The sequence below is a fragment of the Siphateles boraxobius genome, unplaced genomic scaffold (genome assembly GCF_051911475.1).
Source record: "Siphateles boraxobius isolate OS27281-9 unplaced genomic scaffold, OSU_SipBor_1 77, whole genome shotgun sequence".
Lineage (NCBI taxonomy): Eukaryota > Metazoa > Chordata > Actinopteri > Cypriniformes > Leuciscidae > Siphateles > Siphateles boraxobius.
In genome coordinates this window covers 12,618,665-12,645,227 of record NW_027509205.1, presented here as the reverse complement: position 1 = coordinate 12,645,227, position 26,563 = coordinate 12,618,665, and the positions used below count along the sequence as shown (strand labels likewise).

The following is a 26,563-nucleotide window of genomic DNA, read 5'->3' as shown; positions in this document are numbered from 1 at the left end:
AGACAACACACACACTGGCTCGGGTTCAGGAACAGACAACACACACACTGGCTCGGGTTCAGGAACAGACAACACACACACTGGCTCGGGAACAGACAACACACACACTGGCTCGGGTTCAGGAACAGACAACACACACAATGGCTCGGGAACAGGAACAGACTCTGGCTCGGAGGCGGCCATCTTGTCCGTAGACACTGGTTCAGAAGCGGCCATCTTGTCCGTAGACACTGGCTCGGAGGTATTGAGGTGAACTGTCTCTGGATCGGCAGACGTGACTTGAACAGTCTCTGGATCGGCAGACGTGACTTGAACAGTCTCTGGATCGGCAGACGTGACTTGAACAGTCTCTGGATCGGCAGACGTGACTTGAACAGTCTCTGGATCGGCAGACGTGACTTGAACAGTCTCTGGATCGGCAGACGTGACTTGAACAGTCTCTGGACTGGACGGGACCAGCGGCGAGGACTCTGGGATGACAGGAAGTACAGGAAGGACTTCCAGGCATTGCGGGACGCGGGAAGTCCTCTTCCTCCTCCGTCTCCGAGAGCGAGAGGGCGCTGGGCTGGACGGGACCAGCGGTGAGGGTTCTGGGCTGGACGGGACCAGCGGCGAAGAGGACTGAGCGCTGGGCAGGACCAGCGGCGAAGAGGGCCTCGGCTCTGGCTGGACGTGGCTGACGTGAAGCTCTGGCTGGACGTGGCTGACGTGAAGCTCTGGCTGGACGTGGCTGACGTGAAGCTCTGGCTGGACGTGGCTGACGTGAAGCTCTGGCTGGACGTGGCTGACGTGAAGCTCTGGCTGGACGTGGCTGACGTGAAGCTCTGGCTGGACGTGGCTGACGTGAAGCTCTGGCTGGACGTGGCTGACGTGAAGCTCTGGCTGGACGTGGCTGACGTGAAGCTCTGGCTGGACGTGGCTGACGTGAAGCTCTGGCTGGACGTGGCTGACGTGAAGCTCTGGCTGGACGTGGCTGACGTGAAGCTCTGGCTGGACGTGGCTGACGTGAAGCTCTGGCTGGACGTGGCTGACGTGAAGCTCTGGCTGGACGTGGCTGACGTGAAGCTCTGGCTGGACGTGGCTGACGTGAAGCTCTGGCTGGACGTGGCTGACGTGAAGCTCTGGCTGGACGTGGCTGACGTGAAGCTCTGGCTGGACGTGGCTGACGTGAAGCTCTGGCTGGACGTGGCTGACGTGAAGCTCTGGCTGGAGGTGGCTGACGTGAAGCGAAGACTCGGTAGGCGGGACGGTCTGGACGAACCGAGTCCCAAGCAGGATAGCCTTCTTGGCAACCCGTGCTGACTTCAGCGCGGGATCGACCACGCTGGACACCAAACCCGGACGGCTATAGATCGATCTGGTGGGTGGCTTGATAATGGGAGTGACGTAAAGACCAGACTGAAGGGATACTGCAGGTTGATGGAGTTTCTTCTCCTTCATGTCCACAGCAAACAAAGAAATGCTCAAGGAAAGGGCCAGGTCGATATACCGTTCTAGCGTCCAATCGGTATAGTCATCTGGCATCATAAGAGCGATGTCCTCGTCTAGTCCACTCCGGAACAGCTCTATCAGCTGGGCGTCGTCTAGGGATGCTAAATGGCAGCAAACCCAGAAATCCTTCACATACCTTACTATGGGCTGGCCATCTTGTGACATAGACGACAGGTATCTCCTTAGGGCCTGGTTGCTTTTGGCTGCTGGACTCATTTTGGGTGAGTTCTTCTGTTACGTACTGGCAGGAATGAAGCAGAGAGTGAATCCAATCGCAAGCACTTTATTTAACAAACTAGTAATCTCGAGGGAACTCAGAACAGGAACACGAAGACGAAGACAGGAATAGCAAACATAACAACATCAAGAACTCACAAGGACTGAACTAAAACAGGGTTTAAATATAAGGGAACACAAGCTAAACAAGATAACGAGGGGGCGTGGTTAAACTGAAACACCTGGGAAGACTAATCAACATAACGGGGAACAGCTGAACATGGGACAAGACACATGGCAGGATCACATGACAAACAGGGAATCACATGACAGACAAGAACAAGGAACAAGACACAAAACCCACACCGTGACAACGTCAGTCGGAATGAATTGGCCAAATCCGATTAAAATTTAATTCATTATATAAGACATATAAACACTTGATCAGATTGAAAACCGAAACTTTCGAAAATAAACCGAAAATAAATATGCATGCACGGCACAAAGCTTCATGTGCTCGTCGTCTTCTAATAGAGTGATGCAGGTATGACGTCTCTTTGCAGGTCTACCGGCAGTTAGCATCACACTGGTTCCCTCGACAAAAACCCAATAAGATTTTTGCATAGGCAAAAAATAAGCTCTGTGATCAACAAAAGTTTATGATACTTACACGTTTTGTCCATTAAGTTAATTTTGACAGATGTACACAATGTTTATGAATTTTGAAGCCTAAATGCAGTCGCCAGAATTAAAAAGCTAAAGGTTATAAACAAACTACAACACTGTCCCATGACTTCAACGTCACCATCACTAAGTTTCCGATAACTCTTTCAGTTTTTATCTAAAAACATTTTCCCCGCACATTTGAGTTAGAATAGTTTATAAGATCTCAATTATAAGCACGAGGCTGTAAAAGCGTACAGAGTTTACCTATTATGCGTGATGACGTTTAATCTTCCTGACTGCCTCTGTAGTCCCATTTAGCCACTTGTTAGCAACCGCCTTTTTCAAGATACGTAACAGAAAAAAATCATAATTTAAAAAATCACAAGTGGGGTAATATTGATGTATTTTATGTCGTAGAATAAAAACGTGAAAGTGTATTGAGCTTGTGTTCACCATAGACCTTATTTCAGCCATTTAACCAAAACCCGTTAAAAAACCCATTGACTTAGGCTAAAATGCTAACTCGCTTCAGCGTTTTGGCCTACAAAGCGATGTCATACCTGCACCACTCTATTAGGACCCAAAATAGATAAATATTCCAGTTTAAAACAAAGAAAATAAGCAATTTAGGAGAATAGTGTAGCAAGGTTAGATGTGGGAAGAAGGGGGTGGGAACCGGCGAACATTCAACAACTTTAATAATGTAAAATAACCAAACAACAAAACGAAAGTAAAGACAGCAGCCCCTCACGGACGACTGCTGTCACATAAAACAAAACACAACACAAGTCCAGGCCTGTTCCTCTCTCCATCTTTACTGTCGCTTTTATGCTTCCGCTCCTCCGTGAGAGATAGGAGACCAGTGCGTCACGCAGGTGTCGCTCATCAGTAATCACACCACCGGCCTCATGCCGCTCGCTCATGGCCCTCGGCCTCGTCCTGCTCGTCACAAGTAGTATGTGCAAACAGCAGGAAACTGTATATTCGGTCAGTGTGCGCATGTCAAAAAATGTATTTCAATTTGATGCTTGTGATATAAACATATAACGCGCACATCAACCCGACCACGTTATTTAGCGTTCATGTAAACACTCGGATTCATCTGCTTAATAAATGATGATTTCATTCCGATTGAAACAAAAAGTGTCGATGTAAATGCAGCTACTGTAAATGACTGCTGTCTTTTCTGCAGCCAGAGTCTTACTGAGTTGTCAAACAGTGTGAATTTATGTACATGATCACATTTTCAACAGGCAACCAAACACTATCTGTTTGCTTTGTGGTGTTCATGGCCCTCTAGATTGATACTTTTGTTTAGTCAAAAGACATAAAACATTGCTTACTAGCTGCATTAGCATGGGCGATACAGATTTTTTTTTTTACTTTCTACCTCATGTCTCAATGTGCCCCTTCGTTCATCAATAAACTGACACTGGAGCAAACCAGAGCCCAGCATGCCCCTGTCGCCTGGTTACCGTGCAGCTGCAGGTTGCCACAGAAACAGACTTATCAGTGAGAGACACATACAGTTCTCAGTACTGGTGCTGTAATTCACCTGTGCTGGTCCCAGTTGTCATCCTTTACATCTGCACAGTGAGCATTTCTGATTGATAGAATACATGGTCATGTTTTTATGTCAAATCCAGTAAGAAAACCAGCTTGATGTGTCTGGATCTGGGTTACAAAGTAACTTTGTAAGCATTTGACTCATCCTACATCCTAGCAACAATTCAGACCACCTTAGCAACCCTATAGTGATGCCCTGGGCACCCTTGCATAATGGTAGTGAGGTTTGTGCGTGCAGAAATTGTAAAAATCTAGTTAAGGAAGTACAAATTCCAAACAAATCTGTGTATGCTGTGTTTTTGAAGCTAAATGTGTTGATGTGCCTCATTAATGATTCCATTAATTTACAATAAATGACTGCAATTACAGAAATGGTGATTGATAACATCAGACTCTGTGTCTTGATTGGAAAGCATAAGCGTAATGACTGAGTTTTAATTAAACATCCAATATAGAATTTGGGGCTTGGGGATGTGAGCAAAACCAGAGAATCATTTATTTCAGACCTCAGTGCCTGCAGTTTCCAGTTTACAGCAACCATTTGAATTGCAGAAGTGTGAATTGTACAATCGTTAACAAATTTCGTTCATTTAGATCTCTTATTTTATTGTTGAACTGAAGTTGGAACCCAAGTGGTTAAACTGATAGGAATTTTCCTCTGCAGATAACCAGTTCAGAATGTCCATCCTGGAGCGGCTGGAACAGATGGAGCGCAGGATGGCTGAGATGGCTGGTCAGCAGCAGCAGGGCAGTGGAGGAACAGCAGGGTCTGGAGGAGGAGGAGGAGGAGGAGGAGGAGGGGGGAACGGAGGTGCTAATAGCCAGTCTCAGGTACAGCAGCACATCAGTAATTGTTATGTGTGAGATTAGAATGTATTTTAAAACGGCAACAAGTATGTCCAGCCATATTGTAAAGTCTTTCCATTGTCCTTGTGTACGTAATATACCGGTATATATGTGTATATATATATATACAGTATATATTTATGTATATATACACTTTTGTTTATTATGCGTTTATTGATGGGTGGCTGTTATTTAATGTTTCCCAGTTCTGTTTACAGCTGCCATGATTCAGCTCATAAAAAAACATAGTCATTTAGAAACTAAATGTAATTTGCATTTACAATAAACAATATTAAAATTCAGTTACATCACTTAGATGAAAAGTTTTGCATATTGCAATAACATGGTGTTTATTAAAACCGATTTTGTGGGCCAGTTGAGCCATTTTATTATAATGATTGTTCACAAAATGTTCATCGCTGCAGCTTTTCCTCTCATAGATTACACAGTAACCTTTTTTTTTTTTAGCCATAACAAATGATGCAGAAAGCAATGACATTTTGTGAAAGATTGTGACAGTTCATTGAGCTTGTGAAGACGTGAAGCACTTAATTTTTTCCTGCAGTGTATCTCGGGACAGGCAGGAAGCTCTTTTGAGAGTCGTGTGGTGGTTGTTTGTGAGAAGATGATGAACAGGGCCTGCTGGGCCAAATCCAAACACCTGATTCACTCAAAGACCTTCAGGGGCATGACCTTGCTACACCTTGCTGCAGGCCAAGGCTACGCCACCCTCATCCAGACTCTCATCAAATGGCGGTGAGTTAAAGCGATAAGAGCAATCAGATCTGTCTACTGTACATCTGTATGTAAATATGTTTTTGTGTTATTTCCTCTGTCATTGCTAACCATGAGAAATGGTATTATCTTTTCTAGCACGAAGCATGCAGACAGCATTGATCTGGAACTTGAGGTCGACCCTCTCAACGTGGATCACTTCTCTTGCACTCCACTGGTATGTCCCTCAAGCAATTTGAATTGAACTTTGGTGCATTTGACAACTCCATTGCACCGTCTTTGCTTTTCTTACTCCTCTTTTTACTCTGTTCCCTTGTTGTAGATGTGGGCTTGTGCTTTGGGTCATCTGGAGGCAGCAGTGGTCTTGTACAAGTGGGACCGGAGAGCATTAGCAATCCCAGACTCTCTAGGCCGCCTGCCCCTCTCCATCGCCCGCTCCCGTGGCCACACCAAGCTGGCGGAGTGTCTGGAGCAGCTCCAGAGGGAGGAACAGCAGCAGCAGACCCCGTCCTCCTTACCCCCTACCTCCAGCATGTCTTTCTCTCCCAACCCTGACATCCCCACCTCCAACAGCTGGATGGTCAGCTGGGGCAGCGACAGTATGGTGACCCCCAGTGGGCAGAGCACCGGTACTACCACCACTACTACAACACCTTGCACCAACCAGAACCCTGGTGAGAACCTCTAAAGTTAGTTAGTTATATTGCAAGATAGTAACAAAAAGTTGCTAATTGCTTTAAAGCTATTTAAGGGGGCATTTTCTTATGGTCACAATTTAGATTAGGGTCCAATTCTCACTATTAACCAATGATTAACTACAACTTTTGCCTGAATAAACTCCTAATTACTGCTTATTAATACTTAGTAAGGTAGTTGTTAAGTTTAGGTATTGAGTATGAATTGGGTAGGATTAAGGGATTTAGAATATGGTCATGAAGAGTAAGGCATTAATATGTGCTTTATAATTACTGTCTTCAGTATTTCTTGATCCTTCAGAAATCATTCTAATATGCTGATTTGGTGCTCAAGAAATATTTCTTATTATAATCAATGTTGAAATCAGTTGTTCTGCTTCATTTTTGTCAAAACAGCGATGCATTTTTTCAGGATTCTTTGATAAATAGAAAGTCTTCTGTAACATTTTAAATGCCTTTACTGTCACTTTTGATCATTTTTATGTATCTGCGTGTATATATATATATAAGCAGTATGAACCAATTCACTAAAATGAATCAGATTTTCCAAAACTAAATATGAGACTGATAGATGTTCTAGGAGAGCTCACTAGGCTACTAGTTGAAAAGCGCTACTTGTAGCTCATTAATGTTTTGAAATCAGACTAATGTTTCTTTACTGAAAATATTATAGCAGATTTGCTTGCCTAATGTAATACTTTATAGCATTCACTTCAATGAGCAGTACTTGCTGCACAATCTAATTCTATCTTATTTATTTTTTTGATTATAACTAACAGAACCTCATAGACAGAGCAAATATATTGGAAATATCATCTCCGTCCTCTCCTCTGTGTGCAGCTCACTCTCTCTTTCTCTTTTGTGCATAGATTTGAGAAGACCGAGATCAGAGCCCTCCAGCTACTACAGCAACGAGTGCCAGCGGGAAATCCCCCTCGCCAAGAAACACAAGCCCAACCCAGAGCTTGTGCAAGCACAGCTGGAAAAGCCCATGTCGGTTCCTTTGAACATGGATCAGCAGACACATAAACTGTCAACCAGCCCTAAGACCCTCGCCTCCACCCCATCCAGCCCAGATAAGAGCGTCTCTGAGGAGGGTTTAGGGACAGGGGGCATCCCACAAGCCAAGATGGCCTCTTTCCGTGGAGGGCATAAATGGGGCACTAGAGAGGTGCTCAGGAAGGGAGGCATCAGCGGCATAGGGAAGGAGAAGTTGGCCAGCCGATTACGACAGCGTGGCGAACCCCTCAGCATGCTGGGAATGGTAGAGAGGGAGATTGTAGACACAGAGATGCTTTCTTACAAGGAGGATCTAGAGAACCAGGACTGCCTCTCTCACATGGAGGACCTGCAGGTGAGAGAAGTGCACATACACAAACTCACACAGTGCCCTAAGCGGCACTCACTCACAGTCAGCCAGCCTCATTCCCACCTGTATTGATGCATTTGTCAGTAAATAGGCTCAGCAAACAAACACGGCTACAAGCATTGAGAGGCCAAGGGGTAGATAGAGCACCATCCGTCCTGCTGACATTTGAAATAAGCGCTAGAGAGCCGCGGTCACAGCACAGACCTTCGTCACCACATAATACACTTCTGCCATTGATTTGCTCCTATTGCCAGGAGTTAGTCCAGCCCCATTCATCTCTGTCACTCTATGGGGATAGAGGGGCTGTTGCAGCGTGTTCCTCCAAAGTAAACACCCCGGTGCTTGATTGATCGGCTGGGTTAGCAAGTGTGTGTGCTTTTTGTCACACTAGAAAGTCAGTGCTTGTGTAGCATTGAATGCATGTGTTTGTTTTTGCTTGTTTGTGCGCCTCACAGGCGAATATGATGAGCCTGGCGGAGCACATTATTGAGGCCACTCCGGAGCGCATCAAGCGGGAACATTTTCCAACCGTGGAGTCTGTTCCTCTGGACAACAGTGGCCTCACCAACACCATGAGCTGGCTGGCCAGTTACCTGGGAGACGTTGAACACCTGCCCAGCATCATCCACTTGAGGTTAGCCAACGGCTTTCAAAACGCATATTTTAATATACATATGTACTGAAATGCACGACCAGGGTGGGAAATTTACTTTTTTGCCCAAACACAGTGGCTGGTGAATGCAGAATTTTACCAGCTATTCCAAATTTTTACAAAACTTTTTTTTTTCAGTTAAGACATATTTCAGATATATAGCAATACAGCATTAACATCCTTTTTTCAGAGAGTCCACTTTAAAATAACTAAGTTAACTGAGTGAAAACGGATGTAGTTATACCTCTTTTTGAAAACACAAAAAAATAAAGTTTCTGTTGCACTGTTTATGTTTTCAACATTAATAACATGTTTTTAACACTGATAATAATAAGACATTTTCCTTGAACATTAAATCAGTATATTAAAATGATTTCTGAAGGATCATGTGACTATGAAGAATGGATTAATGGTTGCTGAAAATTCGGCTTTGCCATGACAGGAATGAATTAAATTTAAAAATATATTAAAATATAAAAAATAAACTTTTGTATCATAAAATAATATCACAATTTATACTATTTTTATTGTATTTTTGATCCAATATATGCAGCCTTGGTGAGTATCTTCCCCAAAAAAAGTGTTTTTTGGTTGATTTGGCTGTATAGCAGCGAAAAATATTATTGCGCAAATGTGAGCTTATAGTGCATTCACATTCTTAATATATATTTTAAGTGCAGAGCATGATGAAGATGAGATGTTCTGATGTTACCTGCGTTTGCCTAGTGGCGGGTGTTAATTTCCCACCCTGAAAGAATCGTTTAAAGGAAAAACAAAATCTATGCCTTAGCACTGCTAACTTCATACATGTATATGCCTGTTTTGTTTCTGTGCAGTCCCATATACAGTGAACCCCTGACCCCTCCCTCCAACCCTAGCCTGAGCCCGGGTAACTCGCCCATGCGTGAGGGCCCGTTTGAGAAGCCGACCTTGCCTGCTCCAGCTGAGTGGAGTGAGTTTCTTAGAGCCTCCAACAGCAAAGTGGAAAGAGAGCTAGCCCAGCTCACATTGACGGACCCCGAGCAGAGGGAGCTCTACGAAGCCGCACGGCTGGTGCAGACCGCTTTCCGCAAGTACAAGGTACAGGCCAGTGGCTCGGGTGCCACGCGCTTGTGTTTATGTGTGAATAGAGACAGGATGTAAACATCTGTGCACAGGTATTGGTAGGAACAAACGTGGGACACCCTCTGTCTCCTTCCTGCTTTATCCTTCCTTTTGATTCCATTAACACACAGACACAGAGTAGTCAGTCCCCACAGCTACAGCATGGGTAAGGTGGCTTAACCAGTGCATGGCCTGGCTTATAAAGAGCAATTGCTGCCTCCTGTGGCTGCCTGTAATGAGTTTCCACAAAGATTCACCAGCTGGCCAAACTGACGGCTTGTGCTCAGAGGCATCTGGTCTCTCATCACCAGCTGCACCTAAGCAAGAAGGGCGTCTTTTCTCTATGACTTTCATTCTCCTGCAAGTGAACAGCCTAGTGGCCGTTCTCCATGTGTTTCCCACTCCTCAAACCAACCCTTTTCCTTCTCTCCCTGCAGGGACGCCCACTGCGCGAGCAACAGGAAGTAGCCACCGCTGTCATTCAGCGCTGTTACAGGAAGTACAAGCAGGTAATCCTTTAAGGTGCTCTGACATTGACTTTGTCAACCTTTGCTGGATGTCTGGTTAATGCGTCAAGTTCCAGCAAATGCAATTGAGTCAATTATAAGCTTTCAGAGCAACATCAACAGCAAGGTCACATTCATGACAAATCTTTCTTTTTTTTCTTTTACAAGCTAACATGGATAGCCTTGAAGGTAACTTTTTTTCATTGTTCATGCATTATTTAAAGCAGATTTTTTTTGGACTGGAGAAAATTAAAATTGATTCAATAGCAATGGCCACTTATACACTGTCCTTCACACATTTGACACAAGTACTGTATGCTTCTCTGCACATTACTTGCAAGGGACACCACACTGTGCTGACCAAAGAGACAGATCTCGCTAGACCAGGGGTTTTTAAATTGAGTCTGGAGACCCTCAGTAGTCTGCAAGTGGGATTTAGTGAAAATTTCACTGGAAAAAAATGTTGCATTTTAAAAAATGTATTTTAGAGATGCCACTGTTTACTGTAAATCTGCTCTAGGACAATATTCGTTGTCAAAGGCACAATAAAAATACATTTGAATTGAATTAAAAATGTTTTTCTTTAGTTTATGCATCTAACATTACAAAACAATGGGTAGAACTTAATACAAAGTCAATAGTTTCTAGATCATATTTTAGTCATTTACATTGGCTTCAGTACGGTAACAATATAAAAGCCCATTTAATTTAGCAAACTTTATGTCACGCTTTTTATCTCACACTGGATAAAGGGCTGAAAATATATAGCTGCCTTTATATTTTACTAAGGGGGTTGTTTTTGGTGGTCCTGGGCTTTAAAATGTTTGGAAACATGCAACTTGTCGAGCAGAAAAAAAAAGAAATACATACAGGTTTGAAACAACATGAAGGTGAGTAAAGGATGACAGAATTTTCACTGTTGGGTGAACTATCCCTTTAAATACGGTTTTCTCTTCCTAAACTTTTGCAGTGTGTGTGTGGCCAATGTGAGTCAAATAGGGTGCAATTACTTTTTTGTCATTAATGTCTTGAAAATGTGTGTTTGTGTATCAGTATGCACTTTATAAGAAGATGACGCAGGCCGCCATCCTTATCCAGAGTAAGTTCCGAAGCTACCACGAGCAGAAAAAGTTCCAGCAGAGCCGGCGGGCAGCCGTGCTGATCCAGCAGTGTTACCGCAGCTACAAGGAGTTTGGCCGGCTGAGACCCCACCGCAGAGCAGCCACCGCGGCACTGGTCCAGCAAAAGCTCAGGTAGCACCCATACACCACCCCGAGATAAAACGCTTCCTCGTAAAGACTGTCCAAATCTGATTCCAACTGTTGTTTGATATTATGTAGTCAGCCAATAGCACTTATGAATCTGTTCCAAGTGGCATACTGTTCTGAGCTTCGCCCTGCGAGATATTTTATTCATGGACAAGATGTAATATGCCAAATTAAATGTGTTTAAAAGCGACTTTTGTGTTTCAGAAGCAGTCTTCTCACTAAGAGGCAAGATCAGGCCGCCCGCAAGATCATGAAGTTCCTCCGCCGCTGCCGCCACAGGTATTCTCTCACCAGCACCATTCATCCGCTACCTGAAACACTCCTGATTCAAATACAAATGTGACGCCCCTTTTTTTTGGTGAACTTATTACAGATACTAACAGAACTAACAGAAATCTTTGAAAGTGTGATTCATTAATCATGACTGGTTTAGTGAGAGGTGCTCCTCCTTCCCCCCCCCCCCCTCCACCTCAATCATCATCATATCTGCTGTGTGCTAATAGCTGTCTGGTGTTGTTTTGCTGTTAATGCAAAGCCCCTTGATGGACCATAGACTATTCAAGCGGGTGAGTGCAGCCTCAGCGATTCAGTATGTCTCCCTTTTTTTTACTGTATCTCTCTCCCTCTCGTTCGTCACACACACACATGCACAAAGACCCTCCCCCCATCCTCTCTTGCTCCTCCTTGCCCTCCTCATCACCGTTGCTTGATGCCTGCTTGCATGACAGCTACCAACTGGACGCACAGATGACCGAGATCAAGGGCCTCAGCATATGATCGGCTTCAGGATATCAGTTGTCTTGCTTTACACTAACCACTGAGATGCTGCATTAAACAAGCACCTTTTTCTCCTGTCTAGATTATTTAAGTTTCCTTTACTTCATGCATTTGTAAAGATGAAAAGATAAGATAGACGGAAGAATTGAAGGTTGTTTGGTGTAAACAACGTTGCATGGAGATGATGATGGTGTTGATGATGAGTCTTGCTCTTTGACCATGAGGCATGCTGGGAAATATGTGACCCAGAGAAAACTGTCTGCCTCTCTGGCTTGTGTTTTGGTTCTGACTAAAGCCTGTTTTATTGCACATGCTGCAGTGGGAACTGTCTATCTCTGTTTAATTGTTTGATTGTAGATAACATATCTTTGTACAAAAAAAGCAAAACAGTACAAAAACAAAGTTGCTCGTATTTTATTATACGTTTGATGTGTTTCAAAACGAAGTAGACAGAATAATCATCAGACAGCAGAAAACTTTTTTTGTCAGACTGGTTTAGTATTAAATGAAATGCAGACTATTTTAAGCTTTTTGTCCTAAATATCTACTTAAAGCAGAAACTTACAAGGTGAGGCAATGAAGAAAATGGGGCAAATTGTCAGTGAAGATCTGAGAGAACTTTTGCACAGAGCACAAGAACAGTGTTCTTTCATACAAGTGATATAGAAATTCACTAAATAGAAGTATTAATTACTTTAAAAATCATACAGACCCCAAACCTTTGAACAGTAAATACATTTATGATGTTACTAGCAGCATAATTGTTTTCAACATTGATGATAATAATAATAATAAGAAGAAGAAATGTTTCTTGAGCAGCAGATCAGCATATTAGAATGATTTCTGACGGATCATGTGACAGTGAAGACTGGAGTAATGATGCTGAATATTCAGCTTTGCCAACACAGGAATAAATTACATTTTGCATTTCACAATATTATTATTTTTGCTGTATTTTTGATCCAATAAATGCAGCCATGTTGAACATAGGAACTCAAAAACATGAAGAAAAAAATCGTACTGTTCCCAAACCTTTGAACTGTAGTGTAGTGTCTTATGTAGATGCATCTTTAAGCTGGTTAAGTGTTCCACATAAACCACGCAATCTCGTAACAATCGGTGTTCAACAATATCTTTTACACTGTGCTGGTTGCATACTTAAAGATTTAAAAAGGTTTTCTTAAAGTTTTCTTTTCAGTTTAAAGGAATAGTTTGCCCAACAAAACTGTCCTGTACTCACCCTCAATTTGTTCCAAGGCTGTATGACTTTCTTTTTTCTTTTTTTTCTTTTTTTTTTTGGGTGGAACACAAAAGTAGTTGTTTGGAAGAATGTCCATCTGTGTTATTTCCATACAATATATGATGAGCAGGGACAGCCATTCATTTTCATTGTATAGAAAGGAGCAGCTTGGACATTCTGATAAAGATCTGCTTTTGTGTTTCATGAAAGAAAGAAACTATACCTCTTTGACCACAGTTTGATTTGATATTCTCTGCTCCCTGAGATAAATGCTAAAATGAGATGTGAGATTTTGAACCTGTGTACCTTAATGTCTGTCTGTTTGTTTGTTTGTTTGTTATTTCAGAGTGAGAGAATTGAGAAAGGCCAGGGAACATGAGGGCGTCCAGAAGAGCCCCCTCACAATGTGACATTACTCTCCAGACTCTTCCTTTCAGTTTTTCTGTTTCAACCAGAGACGTTTTACAAGAGGGGAAAAATCGCAAGAACACTGCAACTCTTACTACTACTTTATGACTGATACTTCGGCTACTAAACAACTGCGTTTTTTCATATCTCTTTATTCCTTCTATGTTTCTTTTATGAAGAAAAGAGGCAACTGCTTTTGATCAAAACAAACTCAAAGGACGTTGTTTTATGAGGAAGTACATTTGCTTCGTGGCATTTTTTGCACTTTTTAATGGATTGATTTGTCATTTTGGATGAGCATTGAAATGTTTCGTTTGAAAAGGGAAAAAAAGAGAATGGATGGAAGATTGGAAGTCATGCTCTGCAGTGGCTCGTAAAGAAAAAAGAAACGAAAAGAGAAAGATGGTGACAAAATATGGCGTCGACACAGAAACATGGCCGGACCTGTTCCGAGTGTATTTCGTAGTTTTCAAAAAGATGACAAGATGTGTTTGGAGGGTAAAATTGTTACCAAAAATTATGTAAAATTCATGAATTAGTTTTTGTACAGCCAGACGTATTCATCAGAAACTTCTTCCAGTCTGTCCCTTACAGTTGCCCGTCTTCTCTTTGCTACAAGGGGAACGGGTTGCTAACGAATGTAAGAGGTAAACGAGCAGGCTTGGGTGATGTCATGCTGATTTTATTTTGCCAACAAGAAGTACATACAATTTTAGTCAACAACTATTTTCAGATTGATGATATTCAGCCACACACGTCAGCGAGACAACGGCTCGCTCCAGGCAGATCTTGTCTTACACATGCTTGAAACTAGGCCACAGTCTTTTCGTTTGTATTGTTTTCAACTCCATTCATGTACTGGAGACACCAAATGTCATCACCTCTGCCCATCATTTACTATTGGCAAGTTTGTAATACGTTTTCTTTTGTTAATCCAATGTTAAATAGACATTGGCAAAGCTTTTGTTCGGTTGAAAATCAACTTCCGGGGTTTTCTAAAGCTGTTTAAGAGAAACTTACATACATTGCCTTGATATCTTTGACATACTTTGAGGGTCTCCAGACCCGGGGTTAGACAAATCCATATTTTTGACAACTGAGCGGTTCCTGTACATAAAGAAGGCTGCCGGTACGCAAAGTTAAACATTTATCTAAGCAGGATTGTATTTTAGAAATATATTATTTTACTCATTGAAAGGGATCAAAACAGATTAGCATTAAAATCTAAATATTTGTATAGTTTTGTTTGAATGCCTAAGAAGTATGGTTGTATCGATTGTACATAGTGTAAATACCTGGGATAAAGTCAAGCTACTGTATGTGCATGACAAAAACGAACAAAGATACAAAAAAAAGAGTTCAAAAGCATTAGTGGCTATGCTCTGTAAAACTATTTCACTATAAGAGTATTTTATTTTACTTTGAATGTTCTTGAGAAGAACATTTTGCTAAAGCATGACTTTCCTGCAATTATGAAAAATTCTATTTATGAGGTAGGAGAAAAGGCAAAATGATCATTCGGTTATGTTTACATCAGTTTGTTTTTTCGGGGCTACCAAGAATCTTTTTGCCAACGGTGCCAAGTAATGTGAATGCTACTGCTTAAAGGAAGAAAATCATTGCTGAACAGATAATCACATGGTAAAACGTGATCAGATTCACTTGCATTCAATATGCATAACCCATGAACACAGTCAGTCAAGAATTATGGTGTATTTCAGGAAGGATCTTTAAGTGTATCACATATCCAATTTGGTTTATTTGTAGATTTGTTTGTTTTGTTTTTCATAAGCCCAAACACTTTTGTACTATGTCAGTGAAACGATGTAAAATATGCTTTTCTGTTATGAATGCAGAGGTAGTTGACCTTATGGCAGCATTATGCAGTTTGAAGTGTAACATTCTGACAGTCTAGTTCAAGAAGATGTGCAAGAATCCCTGTGAGTTGACAGTAAAGACACACTGTAGAAGCTTAAATTATGACACAACCTGTTTAGAAATCCACACTGCTACACTGACTGAAAGATTAGGTTCTCTGTTATGCATGTAGACGGGATTCTTTTGGTGCTAAAACGTTGGCGTCAAGGGCCTGATAGACCTCCAAAGATCAACCAATTTCACCAGTGTTGCAGGGACGTAACTTTCAACAGCAGGTGTCGCCATGGAAGAAGTATGTGAAAACACTCCTGAAAACGATTTCTAATGCACTAAAATGTGTATATTTCAGTTCCCCCCTCATGTCAAAATGATTTTTGTCATATTTTGTATATGCGTCTCTGTTCAAGAGATTGATATGTAAATGTTTTCTTCAGAGTGCTTATGTTGGAAGTGCCTGATCATATTCTAAATCCAGCGAGCCGTGTCAGTCAGTCTGCATGTGAGGTTTGCAAGGGACTGGCATTAGCGAGAAGTGAATTATAGTCTGTTCGTTTTTATTTTTCTTTGCGTTACTTGTTCCTTTGTCTGTACTTTCTTCATGTATTTCATTTTTAACGCACCAGGAATTTATGGCTTCGTCATAACTCACGTCCTCTATTGGAACTGCCAGATGAACCCCCGAGGACTGCAGATTTCAGTCCGGCTGGTTCTTTCATTCATCATTCCGGTAGCAGTTTAGGTTGTCAGCTGATGCACTGCGGTGGCAACTCGAGTCTTATTATGCTTGCATGGGTAACATAGATAACCGGGTTGCTGAAACAGCACCCAAAGCATGCTTATTTTTGTAGATTTGGTAGTCAGGTAGACTTGTTGAAGAAATACTGTTCTGTAAAGCAGCTGGTTTCATGGGTTGCAGAACTTCTAACAGACCGATATGGCTACGAAACGTAACTTTACTGTACACAGTCAAAACAACTGGCAAACTGTCAGTACTCATATTTACAGGGGCAGCATGAATTTTTTTTATCAAGTAGAATTTGGCTTCAAGTTTCGTTTTAAATGGCATCGAATTCAGTTTCACTCAACTTTCCATTTATATTCCCATTTCTTAAACGACTCCGCAACAGAAACAGGTAAAAGAGAGAGAAAAAAAACGTGTGTACCTCATATAGAAACACGCGCCACAGAACTGTGTCCATATCCACGTTAAAGTGTCCATGGCACTAGTGCAGTTGAAACCTCGGCTGTGAATCTGACGGGTTCACTTTTGTATCTTAACTCAGGTGCCAAACTGGAGAAAAGGGGAAGTAGAGCAGGTCACTTGAGAATTAGTTGCTGCTTATTGGGAAACGAGCCACACTGTCCTGATCAAATTACTGTGATTCTGAACATGTCATGCTGTTCACCTTTTTTTAAAACAACCATGTGAGCTGAGTTGGCGTACCTTGGGTCCCTAAAAACCGATTTGTCAAAAGAGCCGCTCTGACTGGTGTTGTATAAGAATAAGAGTGATCAAGCCCGTTCGAATGGAGCAGGTCTGCACGAATGCGTCTGATGCTTGTGTAAATACGCATGGATGTTTCAGTTCAATGCAGCTTCTCCGGATCCTGTAGTATAAACACACTGCCGTGGATATAGCTACTGTATCACAATAATGAAAAAGTGCTGCTCAGATCGATTCATCATCATCATCACGTTATTATAGCCATAGCTGTAATTTATAAACGCCAGACTATAACCTCATCTGGTCGCATACGGGTTCATTTTGACAACTCTGCTTCAGCTTTAACGGTATCACAGCTCAGCCCACAGAAGATACCTCATCATCACTTTTGTTTGTCGCGTCACCCACTTTCCTGCGCATGCATTCTTTAGAAAAGGGAAACAAACATCCCACCATTCATGGACACAGAGCAATAAGCAATTCCTGAAGTGAAGACCTGTAGACCTAATGGGGACAGCGATCTGTTGGACACGCGTAGCTGACTAACTCTTATGCAAATGCCAGTATTGTGAGATTAGAATGCAGTAGTTTAAGGACAGTGCTTATGCGACACCCTTCATGGAGCTGCACGTTTTCATCCCTTTCAAACCCAGAAAATAACGGCCCTGCCTTTATTACAAGCTACACTTGGGGCTCTCTACACTTTGCATGTTAAACTAGTGTTAGATCTACTTTTCCTCTCCTCTCTAGATGTCTTTCTCTGTCTTTCCCGATTATGTAGCCCTCTCCCTTCCTACCCCTATTTTTTTTTCTTCGTTTTTAAATGTCTTTGTTTTTCTTCCTTCTCCCTGGTTTGAGCAATTTATTTTTGTAATTGTGCATGTTAAAGAGTCACTGAATCGATGGATATGTTAAAAAAGAGAATTCAGCTGCTGAAGCCATGCAAAATGTTTTGAATTGCCCTTAAATAATGAAAGATGTTTTCTGAATGCTTTATATTCTCTCTGCTGTAAAATAATAAAAGGGGAAAAACTTAAAAAGTTTTTTAGTGTCTTTTCAATAAAAAGCACTCGGGGGCATTACTGGTGTGCATCTTGAGACAAAATAATAGCACTGACATATTTTCAGATATATGCCAGTGCAAGTTGCTTTCAGTTCAAATGGCACTAGGCTTAAACCTTGTCTTCAGGTTGAATTGATTTGTTGGCTCAGTTGGGCCATCTGTAGGTCACTGCAACACACTGCATGCTGTCATTAAGTGAGGATGATATGACAGTTTTAGGTACAAATGATTGCGTTCATGTTCATTGAATCAATTTTCATGAATTGGTGAAAGGTCATACAGTAAATTTTAGAGTTATTGGTTGTCCTTGGACTTATATTCAGAGTCAGTGATTAAACTAATGGTTAGTTAAGGTCAGTTGTTTTGTGTGATCAGGAATTGTGGTCACTTTATGGGAATAATAGTTTATGATAACAGGAAATGGCTACTGTGTGTGCATTTGTGCTTGTGCTGAAGAGGCATTTTTAGCTTTTAATATTGGCGATAGAACAGGGGACAGTGATTGGGTCAGTTACTGGCAGGGTTTATGGGCCAGGTAACTGCCCTCTGGAATCCAAACACGTGGTTATTGGTCAGGATATAAATTGTGAAGATTTCTTCACCTCACTATAGCGCTGTTTTCTGCACAACAAGAACAATCTGGGAATCACGGAAGGCTACTCAGGTAAGGAAAAAAGGCTTTTATTTTTGACCCTTATATCATTTAATTCTGTTCTGATGTGCTTGCTTTTGCAAGCATTAAGTTTTTGCATTATCTGTTTAGTATACAGCATACATATACAATGTAGGCTATATGTAATGTATTAAGAGCCTCTCGCCAATTATGATAGAAATTTTAAAGACCCTTATATTTTTTAAATATAAAAGAAACTTTAAATATTTTGTAGAACCTTTTAGGGGTTTCTACCATGGGATCATAGATTTAGTTTTAATTAAGTGATTTTGTTTTAATACATTTTTATTTAATAAAATTGTATAAACATACCTTCTTACTAAAAAACATTTTAAACATGAAAGCATAATGTGATCATTTAACACATTTCTCCTTATATATAACCTTTTGGGCATAAAGTGTTTAAAATTTATTCAAAAACCCTATAGCGTTCTATATATAACCCCATTAAACCTTTTTTGTAGAAATTAATAGCTAATAAGATTGTATTAAGGTTCTATAAAGTACGTGTTTTATATTTAATATTGTATTATTGTTTATAATAAGCAATATGTATTGCATTATTAATATGTATAGCAACTAATTCTATATTAATACAACTATTAATGACTAATTTTTATTCATATTTAATATTATATAATGATTATTATTTATAATAAGCAATATGTCATATCAGTATTTATAAATAATATTATATTTTCATAATACCGTTTAATAATATCATTATTTGTTTGTTTATTGAGGGATAGTTCACCCCAAAATTTTAATTCTGTCATCATTTACCCACCCTCAAGTTGTTCCAAACCTGTATGAATTTCTTTGTTCTGCTGCACTCAAAAGAAGATATTTTGAAGAATGTCAGTAACCAGATTGTTATGGGTCACCATTGACTTCCATGGTATGGAAAAAAAAATACTATGGAAGTCAATGGTGCCCCAAACTGTTTGTAAGGTTGAGGAAATGATGACAGAATTTTCATTTTTGGGCGAACTATCCCTTTAAGGCTAATTCCTTGACTCGTGATGATGAGGTTTTTGAGACCCCTCTGTTTTACAGATATAATGAAGAGGACGTTCTGCATGTCTCTCGGTCTGTTGCTGCTGTGTGTCTGGTGGAGTGACACTCAGCCTGTTCACACTGACACACTCAGAGAGGTGAAGGAACTTCTGTACTGATTTCTGAGAAATGTCTCATTCATGAGTTTTGTTTGAACTGCTGCTTGTGTGGGTGCTGTTAGATGATAGAGCTCCTCAGAGCGATGACTCCAGTGAATGAGCAGGAAGGACAGGACACAGAGCTGATGGGCTCTTCTGAGGTTCTCTGGCCTAATACTGAAGATTTGGAGAAGAGAGACCTTCCACGTCTAGGAGTATCAATACATAGACCCTTACCATCAAGAGTCCACAGCAGGTAATCAAACAACCACGAATCTGCTGTTCTCATAAACATAATACAAGTGTGTGTTTTTTATACATTTTATGTGAATATACTAAAAGTGACAAGTGATGTTTAACACATATCATACAGTAGCTCAGTCTTTGGTTTGTCTTTTTCTTTTTTGTGTGTGTTCAGTAAGTCCGTAGATGCATCTCGATACCGTTTGTCCTCCCCAGCTAAGTGGATGTCCAGCCTCCGAGGTTGAAGAATAGTTGGAGGAATTCATCTGTCATGAAAATACTTGAAAAGCTATCAGGTTTACACTCAAATCTCATCTGCAATTCTGCATACATGCTCTCTGTATAAAGAACTCATTGTAAGATGAGAAATAAAAGGAGCTGCAAAATGTACTAATGTGAACTCTATATTTAATTTTTTTTTAAATGGGAAGAACATTATGGACTGTGGACAAAGAATGGAGGCTTTTTATTTTTTTATTTTTGCATTTATTTAGAGTTATATGTTTTAAAATATAGAGCTGTGGTCTCTTCTATGGTATTGGCCCTGATTCCAAATATTCCAGCATTAAAAGCTGAAGATATGTAGAAAAAAATTCCCAGATATTTTACATGTTAGTGGTTTACAACTGTTTTACGCATTTGTTTGTAATTGTGTCGTGTATGATTTTTTCACTGTATTATATATGTGTGTGCGAGTCCATAAAAGCCCCGTCCCTCTGTTCAGTATGTGATGAAAGGCTCAAACACAGTATTTCCAGAAGCAGTCTGCATTGCCACCTCTCTTCCTGAACTGTCCCCTGCTTCCCCACAGTCCGCTGGGAGGGATGAGGCGAAACGGTTTATCTGACAGAAACTTAGGAGAAAGATGTTGGTCACATATTTGCATGTAAATGTAATATAACCAGGATAATGCACATGAACACAGCATTATTTACAAGTGAAGAGACTGTTATTTCCTTTACCTCTCTTAGAGCCTCTTTAGGAATCTGTCCAGACATTTTGGTACCTGTGAAAGGAACAGCATGAGCATTTGTTTTTCATCTTCTGTAACATTGAAAGATAGCTTTTGTGATGTAAGGTCTGTGTGAGATGAGTGAGCCTCACTCTCTCTGCTGAGCAGCGGGGGATATCCTACGACTGCTGCCCTCTGCAGGAGATCATTGAGAGCAGAGACAGTCAAATCATCTGGGCTGATGACTCCGGCCAACTCCCCTGAATCTATAGCAGCAATCAGACAGCAGATTTCATCAGCTAGAGCCATTTTGCATGTATTGCTATTTAGCACCAGCATTACAAAATTAATGTTTCCTTTTTGGGTCACACTTTATATAAGGTGCCTTAAAGTACTACTTGCATCAAAAAAATAGTTGGGTACTATGTACTTATTGTGTTAATGATGTGTTGCGTCATTGTTAATGAACACTTTTGCTGCTCTTGAGGTGGGATAGGGGTACGGTTAGGGACAGGTTTGGTGGTATATCTAGGTTGGTATATGTAGGTATATGTAGTGTGGGTTAAGAGGTAGTGAAAGGATCAACAGTGTAATTATAGATCAGTTTACAGAAATTAATTACAGCTGCAATTGGATGCAGTTTTTTTTTTTTAAATTAGCACAATGTAAAACAGGTATCTACACAATACCTGCGATTTTCCAAGTCTATGGGGAAAATGCATAGGCTAGCTTTTTGATCGAGGGAACCCATGCGCCGCTAACTTCCTATTGTGAAGAGAAAAAACGCTATATATATATATATATATATATATATATATATATATAGGCTATATAATATCTGTAACATAATGTACAGTACGACCCTAATCTGAGTTGCTGTGCTTTATATCAGTGCATTGTTTCCAACAAAAACAAATTTGACTATTCTGAGAATGCCACATACAGCGGACAAAAACAATGTTAACTGCATTAAATAAAATTCACCTAAACATAATAAAAGCATGCATAGATTATTAAATAGGTAATTAAAAAAGCCTGTCTATATATAGAGAGAGAAAGTGCCGAAGTTATGACGTCACTTTGTAGGACAACTCGGAAGTTAGCAGCGCATGGGTTCCCTCGATCAAAAAGCTAGCCTATGCATTTTCCCCATAGACTTGGAAAATCGCAAAAAATAAGATCTGTGTTCAACAAAGAGTTGTGACCCTTACACGTTTTGTCTATCAAGATAATCTTCAAAGTTAATCCAAAATGTATACATTTTGAAGCCTATATAGGCTAAAGTTTAAAAAACCACAAGCAGACACAATAAAGTTTAAAAAACCCACAAGCAGGTTATAACTGGTGTGTTTTATGTCATAGATCAAAACGTGAAAATATTTAGAGGCTTTGTTAACCACAGACATTATTTCAGGCGATTTAGCAAAAACCCATTAAAAAAACCCATAAACTTTTGGGCGAGGGAACCGGAAGTGCTAAAATGCTAACTCAGTACCGCGTTTTGGCCTACAAAGTGACGACATAACTTCGTCTCTCTCTCTCTCTCTCTCTCTCTCTCTCTCTCTATATATATATATATATATATATATATATATATATACAGGTCCTTCTCAAAAAATTAGCATATTGTGATAAAGTTCATTATTTTCCATAATGTAATCATAAAAAATTAACTTTCATATATTTTAGATTCATTGCACACCAACTGAAATATTTCAGGTCTTTTATTGTTTTAATACTGATGATTTTGGCATACAGCTCATGAAAACCCAAAATTCCTATCTCAAAAAATTAGCATATCATGAAAAGGGTCTCTAAACGAGCTATTAACCTAATCATCTGAATCAACTAATTAACTCTAAACACCTGCAAAAGATTCCTGAGGCTTTTAAAAACTCCCAGCCGGTTTCATTACTCAAAACCGCAATCATGGGTAAGACTGCCGACCTGACTGCTGTCCAGAAGGCCATCATTGACACCCTCAAGCAAGAGGGTAAGACACAGAAAGAAATTTCTGAACAAATAGGCTGTTCCCAGAGTGCTGTATCAAGGCACCTCAGTGGGAAGTCTGTGGGAAGGAAAAAGTGTGGCAAAAAACGCTGCACAACGAGAAGAGGTGACCGGACCCTGAGGAAGATTGTGGAGAAGGACCGATTCCAGACCTTGGGGGACCTGCGGAAGCAGTGGACTGAGTCTGGAGTAGAAACATCCAGAGCCACCGTGCACAGGCGTGTGCAGGAAATGGGCTACAGGTGCCGCATTCCCCAGGTCAAGCCACTTTTGAACCAGAAACAGCGGCAGAAGCGCCTGACCTGGGCTACAGAGAAGCAGCACTGGACTGTTGCTCAGTGGTCCAAAGTACTTTTTCCGGATGAAAGCAAATTCTGCATGTCATTCGCAAATCAAGGTGCCAGAGTCTGGAGGAAGACTGGGGAGAAGGAAATGCCAAAATGCCTGAAGTCCAGTGTCAAGTACCCACAGTCAGTGATGGTCTGGGGTGCCATGTCAGCTGCTGGTGTTGGTCCACTGTGTTTTATCAGGCAGGGTCAATGCAGCTAGCTATCAGGAGATTTTGGAGCACTTCATGCTTCCATCTGCTGAAAAGCTTTATGGAGATGAAGATTTCATTTTTCAGCACGACCTGGCACCTGCTCACAGTGCCAAAACCACTGGTAAATGGTTTACTGACCATGGTATTACTGTGCTCAATTGGCCTGCCAACTCTCCTGACCTGAACCCCATAGAGAATCTGTGGGATATTGTGAAGAGAAAGTTGAGAGACGCAAGACCCAACACTCTGGATGAGCTTAAGGCCGCTATCGAAGCATCCTGGGCCTCCATAACACCTCAGCAGTGCCACAGGCTGATTGCCTCCATGCCACGCCGCATTGAAGCAGTCATTTCTGCAAAAGGATTCCCGACCAAGTATTGAGTGCATAACTGAACATAATTATTTGAAGGTTGACTTTTTTTGTATTAAAAACACTTCTTTTATTGGTCGGAAGAAATATGCTAATTTTTTTAGATAGGATTTTGGGTTTTCATGAGCTGTATGCCAAAATCATCAGTAATAAAACAATAAAAGACCTGAAATATTTCAGTTGGTGTGCAATGAATCTAAAATATATGAAAGTTTAATTTTTATCATTACATTATGGAAAATAATGAACTTTATCACAATATGCTAATATTTTGAGAAGGACCTATACTGTTATTGATGTCAAATTCCACACATCCAATCCCTTCATTATTTTGATGTATTTTGCCATAAATGCCATCTTATATAAGCTTACAGTGCCAAATACATAAACTCTCACACACACACACATATATATATAGAGAGAGAGAGAGTCTTTAACATCCATAAATATGTAGGGGGAAAAATATGCCCATCTGAAACGTTGTGTGTGAATGCACTCACCAGGGCCGCTGTACGTCCTGTCAGCTGTGTCTGTAACGGGATGCGCTAGCAGACGACTGCAGGACAGCAGGAGGACAGAGCAGGACAGAAGCAGGTTACAGATCATCTCTGCTGCAGGATGAAGGTCCTCCAAGGTCAGCCTTAGGTGAAATGAGTGGATGGATGGTCTCTTATCTTATATACTCCACTCTCATCATAATGAATGCAATGTTTTTATTGAAAGTCTTATTTTAAAATTTGGATCCTGTTGAGTTAATATGTTAATATGCAGCAGATCCACAGTGACTTTATCACCTTTAAATCACATTGGCCTGTTTTACTGAATTTGTAAATTGGGGAACACAGGTGCGCAAATGTCCATCTATGACCGGGATGATTTTATGAATATGTCAGCTGTCTTATTTAGCCCATGACTCTAGTCCTTTCACTGTGAAAAGGATGAAAATATATCTCTTTAAATTAAATTCACGATGAAGGTTGGTGAACTGATGCATAGGAAAATACGATTTTATTGGGATTCAGGCAGCCACACTGATGCTAATGACATTGTCAATGTCAATGAAGGTAATAAAAAATGACGCTCAAGAGCAGAAGGGATATAAACTCCAGACTACCCATCTGCTGAGGAGAGAATGACATTTGTTTATCACCCACTGGCAACATCTTATTAGTGACACACATTTGACATTTACAAAGCGTGGAGTATAATCAGACAGAGCAGACTGTTGAAATAAAGGGCCGTTTTAAAAGGATGTATGTCACTCACAGTCTGGCTACACTTGTTGATCTTCATTGGTTTTGATTGTGAGATTGATCTTATGAGGAATTTGTTTGAATGAATTGCTCTCAACATTAAACACAATGCAATAACTTTTCATCTGAACAATACATATGATATACTGAAAAAAAGTTCTTGCTTAGTATATTTGTCGTTTTCTATTAAAAGATATCGAAACATTCCTAAATCAATATACACTTACTAGAGAAGCAAAATGACTTACGGATTTTTTGACGTTTATTGTCCTGACGTTTATTCTTGTTTTAAGCATAAAACTCACTTAATTTGTATCATTTTCTTCAGTAAACAAGACGTTTGCTGAACAGCAGATGTGTCAAAAGAAAGAGACGAGGAAAGGTTTTCTTTCAAGAATCCATGAATTTTAAGACTTAAACGTCAGTAGAGGGCACAATATCCTCCCGCGTCTCTTAGGAACACCTTTTTTATTTTATTTTTATTGAACAATATTAGTTTACAAACCAAATAGGGAACAATACAATGCCTAATAGAAAATATACACATTTCCATTCATATGTCCATCCTAAATGTCCACGTGTGCATATATATCTCATACAATAACATCAAAGAAAACAACATTCAATAATCATTGTAGAGGGGGTGCAAGGAAAAATTAATAAATAAATAAGGTTTAAATCTTACCAAACTTAAAAGGAAAGAGACTCATGCATTGATTTATACAGTTCTCCAAGGGTTTGATTTTCTTTGGATAAGTGTTTTAAAGATTCTAAGTATTTTTTTGCATTCATTTTTAAAGTAATTTAAAGAGGGTTTACTGTTATTCCACTTACTTTTGCGTATATGGTATTTACCCATTGTAATAATAATATTCAAAAGTGTATGACAACTCTTTTGAAAGACCATCAGCATAAATCAAAACTTGAAACAATTTTAGCAATGGAATATCATCGTTGATATCAATATTTAACCAACTGAAAAGATCCTGCCAGTATTTCAATATTACTGGGCAAGAATAAAATAAATGATCAATGGTTTCAGGCTCTACTAAACAAAAAACACAAGGATCTACTTCAAAATGGAATCTTTTGCGCAAAACCTCAGCAGCGGGATACACATTATTAATAATCCTAAACTGCATATCCTTCATTTTAGGTATAATTGGCCGTTTAAGGTAATTACAGAATTTGTTTTTAAAAGTTTCATTTTCAAATTGTTTTAATTTTTAAGTGTTATCATAATCTGAAAATAACTTACATTTTAATACATTCCCTATCACTTTATTATTACACTTTTTGTCTCCAATATATACTTCTCCAATCTTTAACTCGGGCCGATATCTTTGAATATGTAAGAGTGCTTTGAATTAGTTGTTTTAAAGCAAGAGGAATGGCTTTGCACAATGTATTATATTCTCTAAATTAACATTTTATCTCAAATTT

General features: G+C 40.2%; 2 protein-coding genes across 13 annotated transcripts in view; one reads left to right on the top strand and one right to left on the bottom strand.

Moving 5' to 3' along the window:
* The window catches only part of camta1a (calmodulin binding transcription activator 1a), a 502,209-nt gene extending 484,308 nt beyond the window's left edge, over positions 1-17,901 (top strand). For 4 of the 12 annotated variants that reach the window (XM_077218052.1, XM_077218053.1, XM_077218057.1 and 1 more), the window contains 12 exons: positions 4,604-4,770; positions 5,351-5,541; positions 5,659-5,737; positions 5,843-6,194; positions 7,085-7,569; positions 8,040-8,218; positions 9,073-9,316; positions 9,778-9,849; positions 10,015-10,035; positions 10,900-11,099; positions 11,319-11,393; positions 13,478-13,928. In XM_077218052.1, the coding sequence (XP_077074167.1) occupies positions 4,604-4,770; positions 5,351-5,541; positions 5,659-5,737; positions 5,843-6,194; positions 7,085-7,569; positions 8,040-8,218; positions 9,073-9,316; positions 9,778-9,849; positions 10,015-10,035; positions 10,900-11,099; positions 11,319-11,393; positions 13,478-13,541 (2,129 nt within the window). In that variant the 3' untranslated portion in view covers positions 13,542-13,928. Of the gene's footprint in view, positions 1-4,603; positions 4,771-5,350; positions 5,542-5,658; positions 5,738-5,842; positions 6,195-7,084; positions 7,570-8,039; positions 8,219-9,072; positions 9,317-9,777; positions 9,863-10,014; positions 10,036-10,899; positions 11,100-11,318; positions 11,394-11,649; positions 11,704-13,477 lie in introns of all 12 variants that reach the window. The other 8 variants (XR_013198260.1, XR_013198263.1, XR_013198259.1 and 5 more) reach the window with 6 other exon arrangements.
* Positions 17,902-20,461: 2,560 nt separating this feature from the next.
* On the bottom strand, positions 20,462-24,473 carry uts2a (urotensin 2, alpha). The gene is made up of 4 exons (XM_077219172.1): positions 24,368-24,473; positions 21,099-21,212; positions 20,957-21,000; positions 20,462-20,847 (listed from the first exon to the last, which is right to left on the bottom strand). Exons 1-4 carry the CDS (start codon positions 24,471-24,473, stop codon positions 20,734-20,736), a joined length of 378 nt encoding a protein of 125 aa, XP_077075287.1. The 3' UTR covers positions 20,462-20,733.
* Between the last annotated feature and the right edge of the window lie 2,090 nt (positions 24,474-26,563).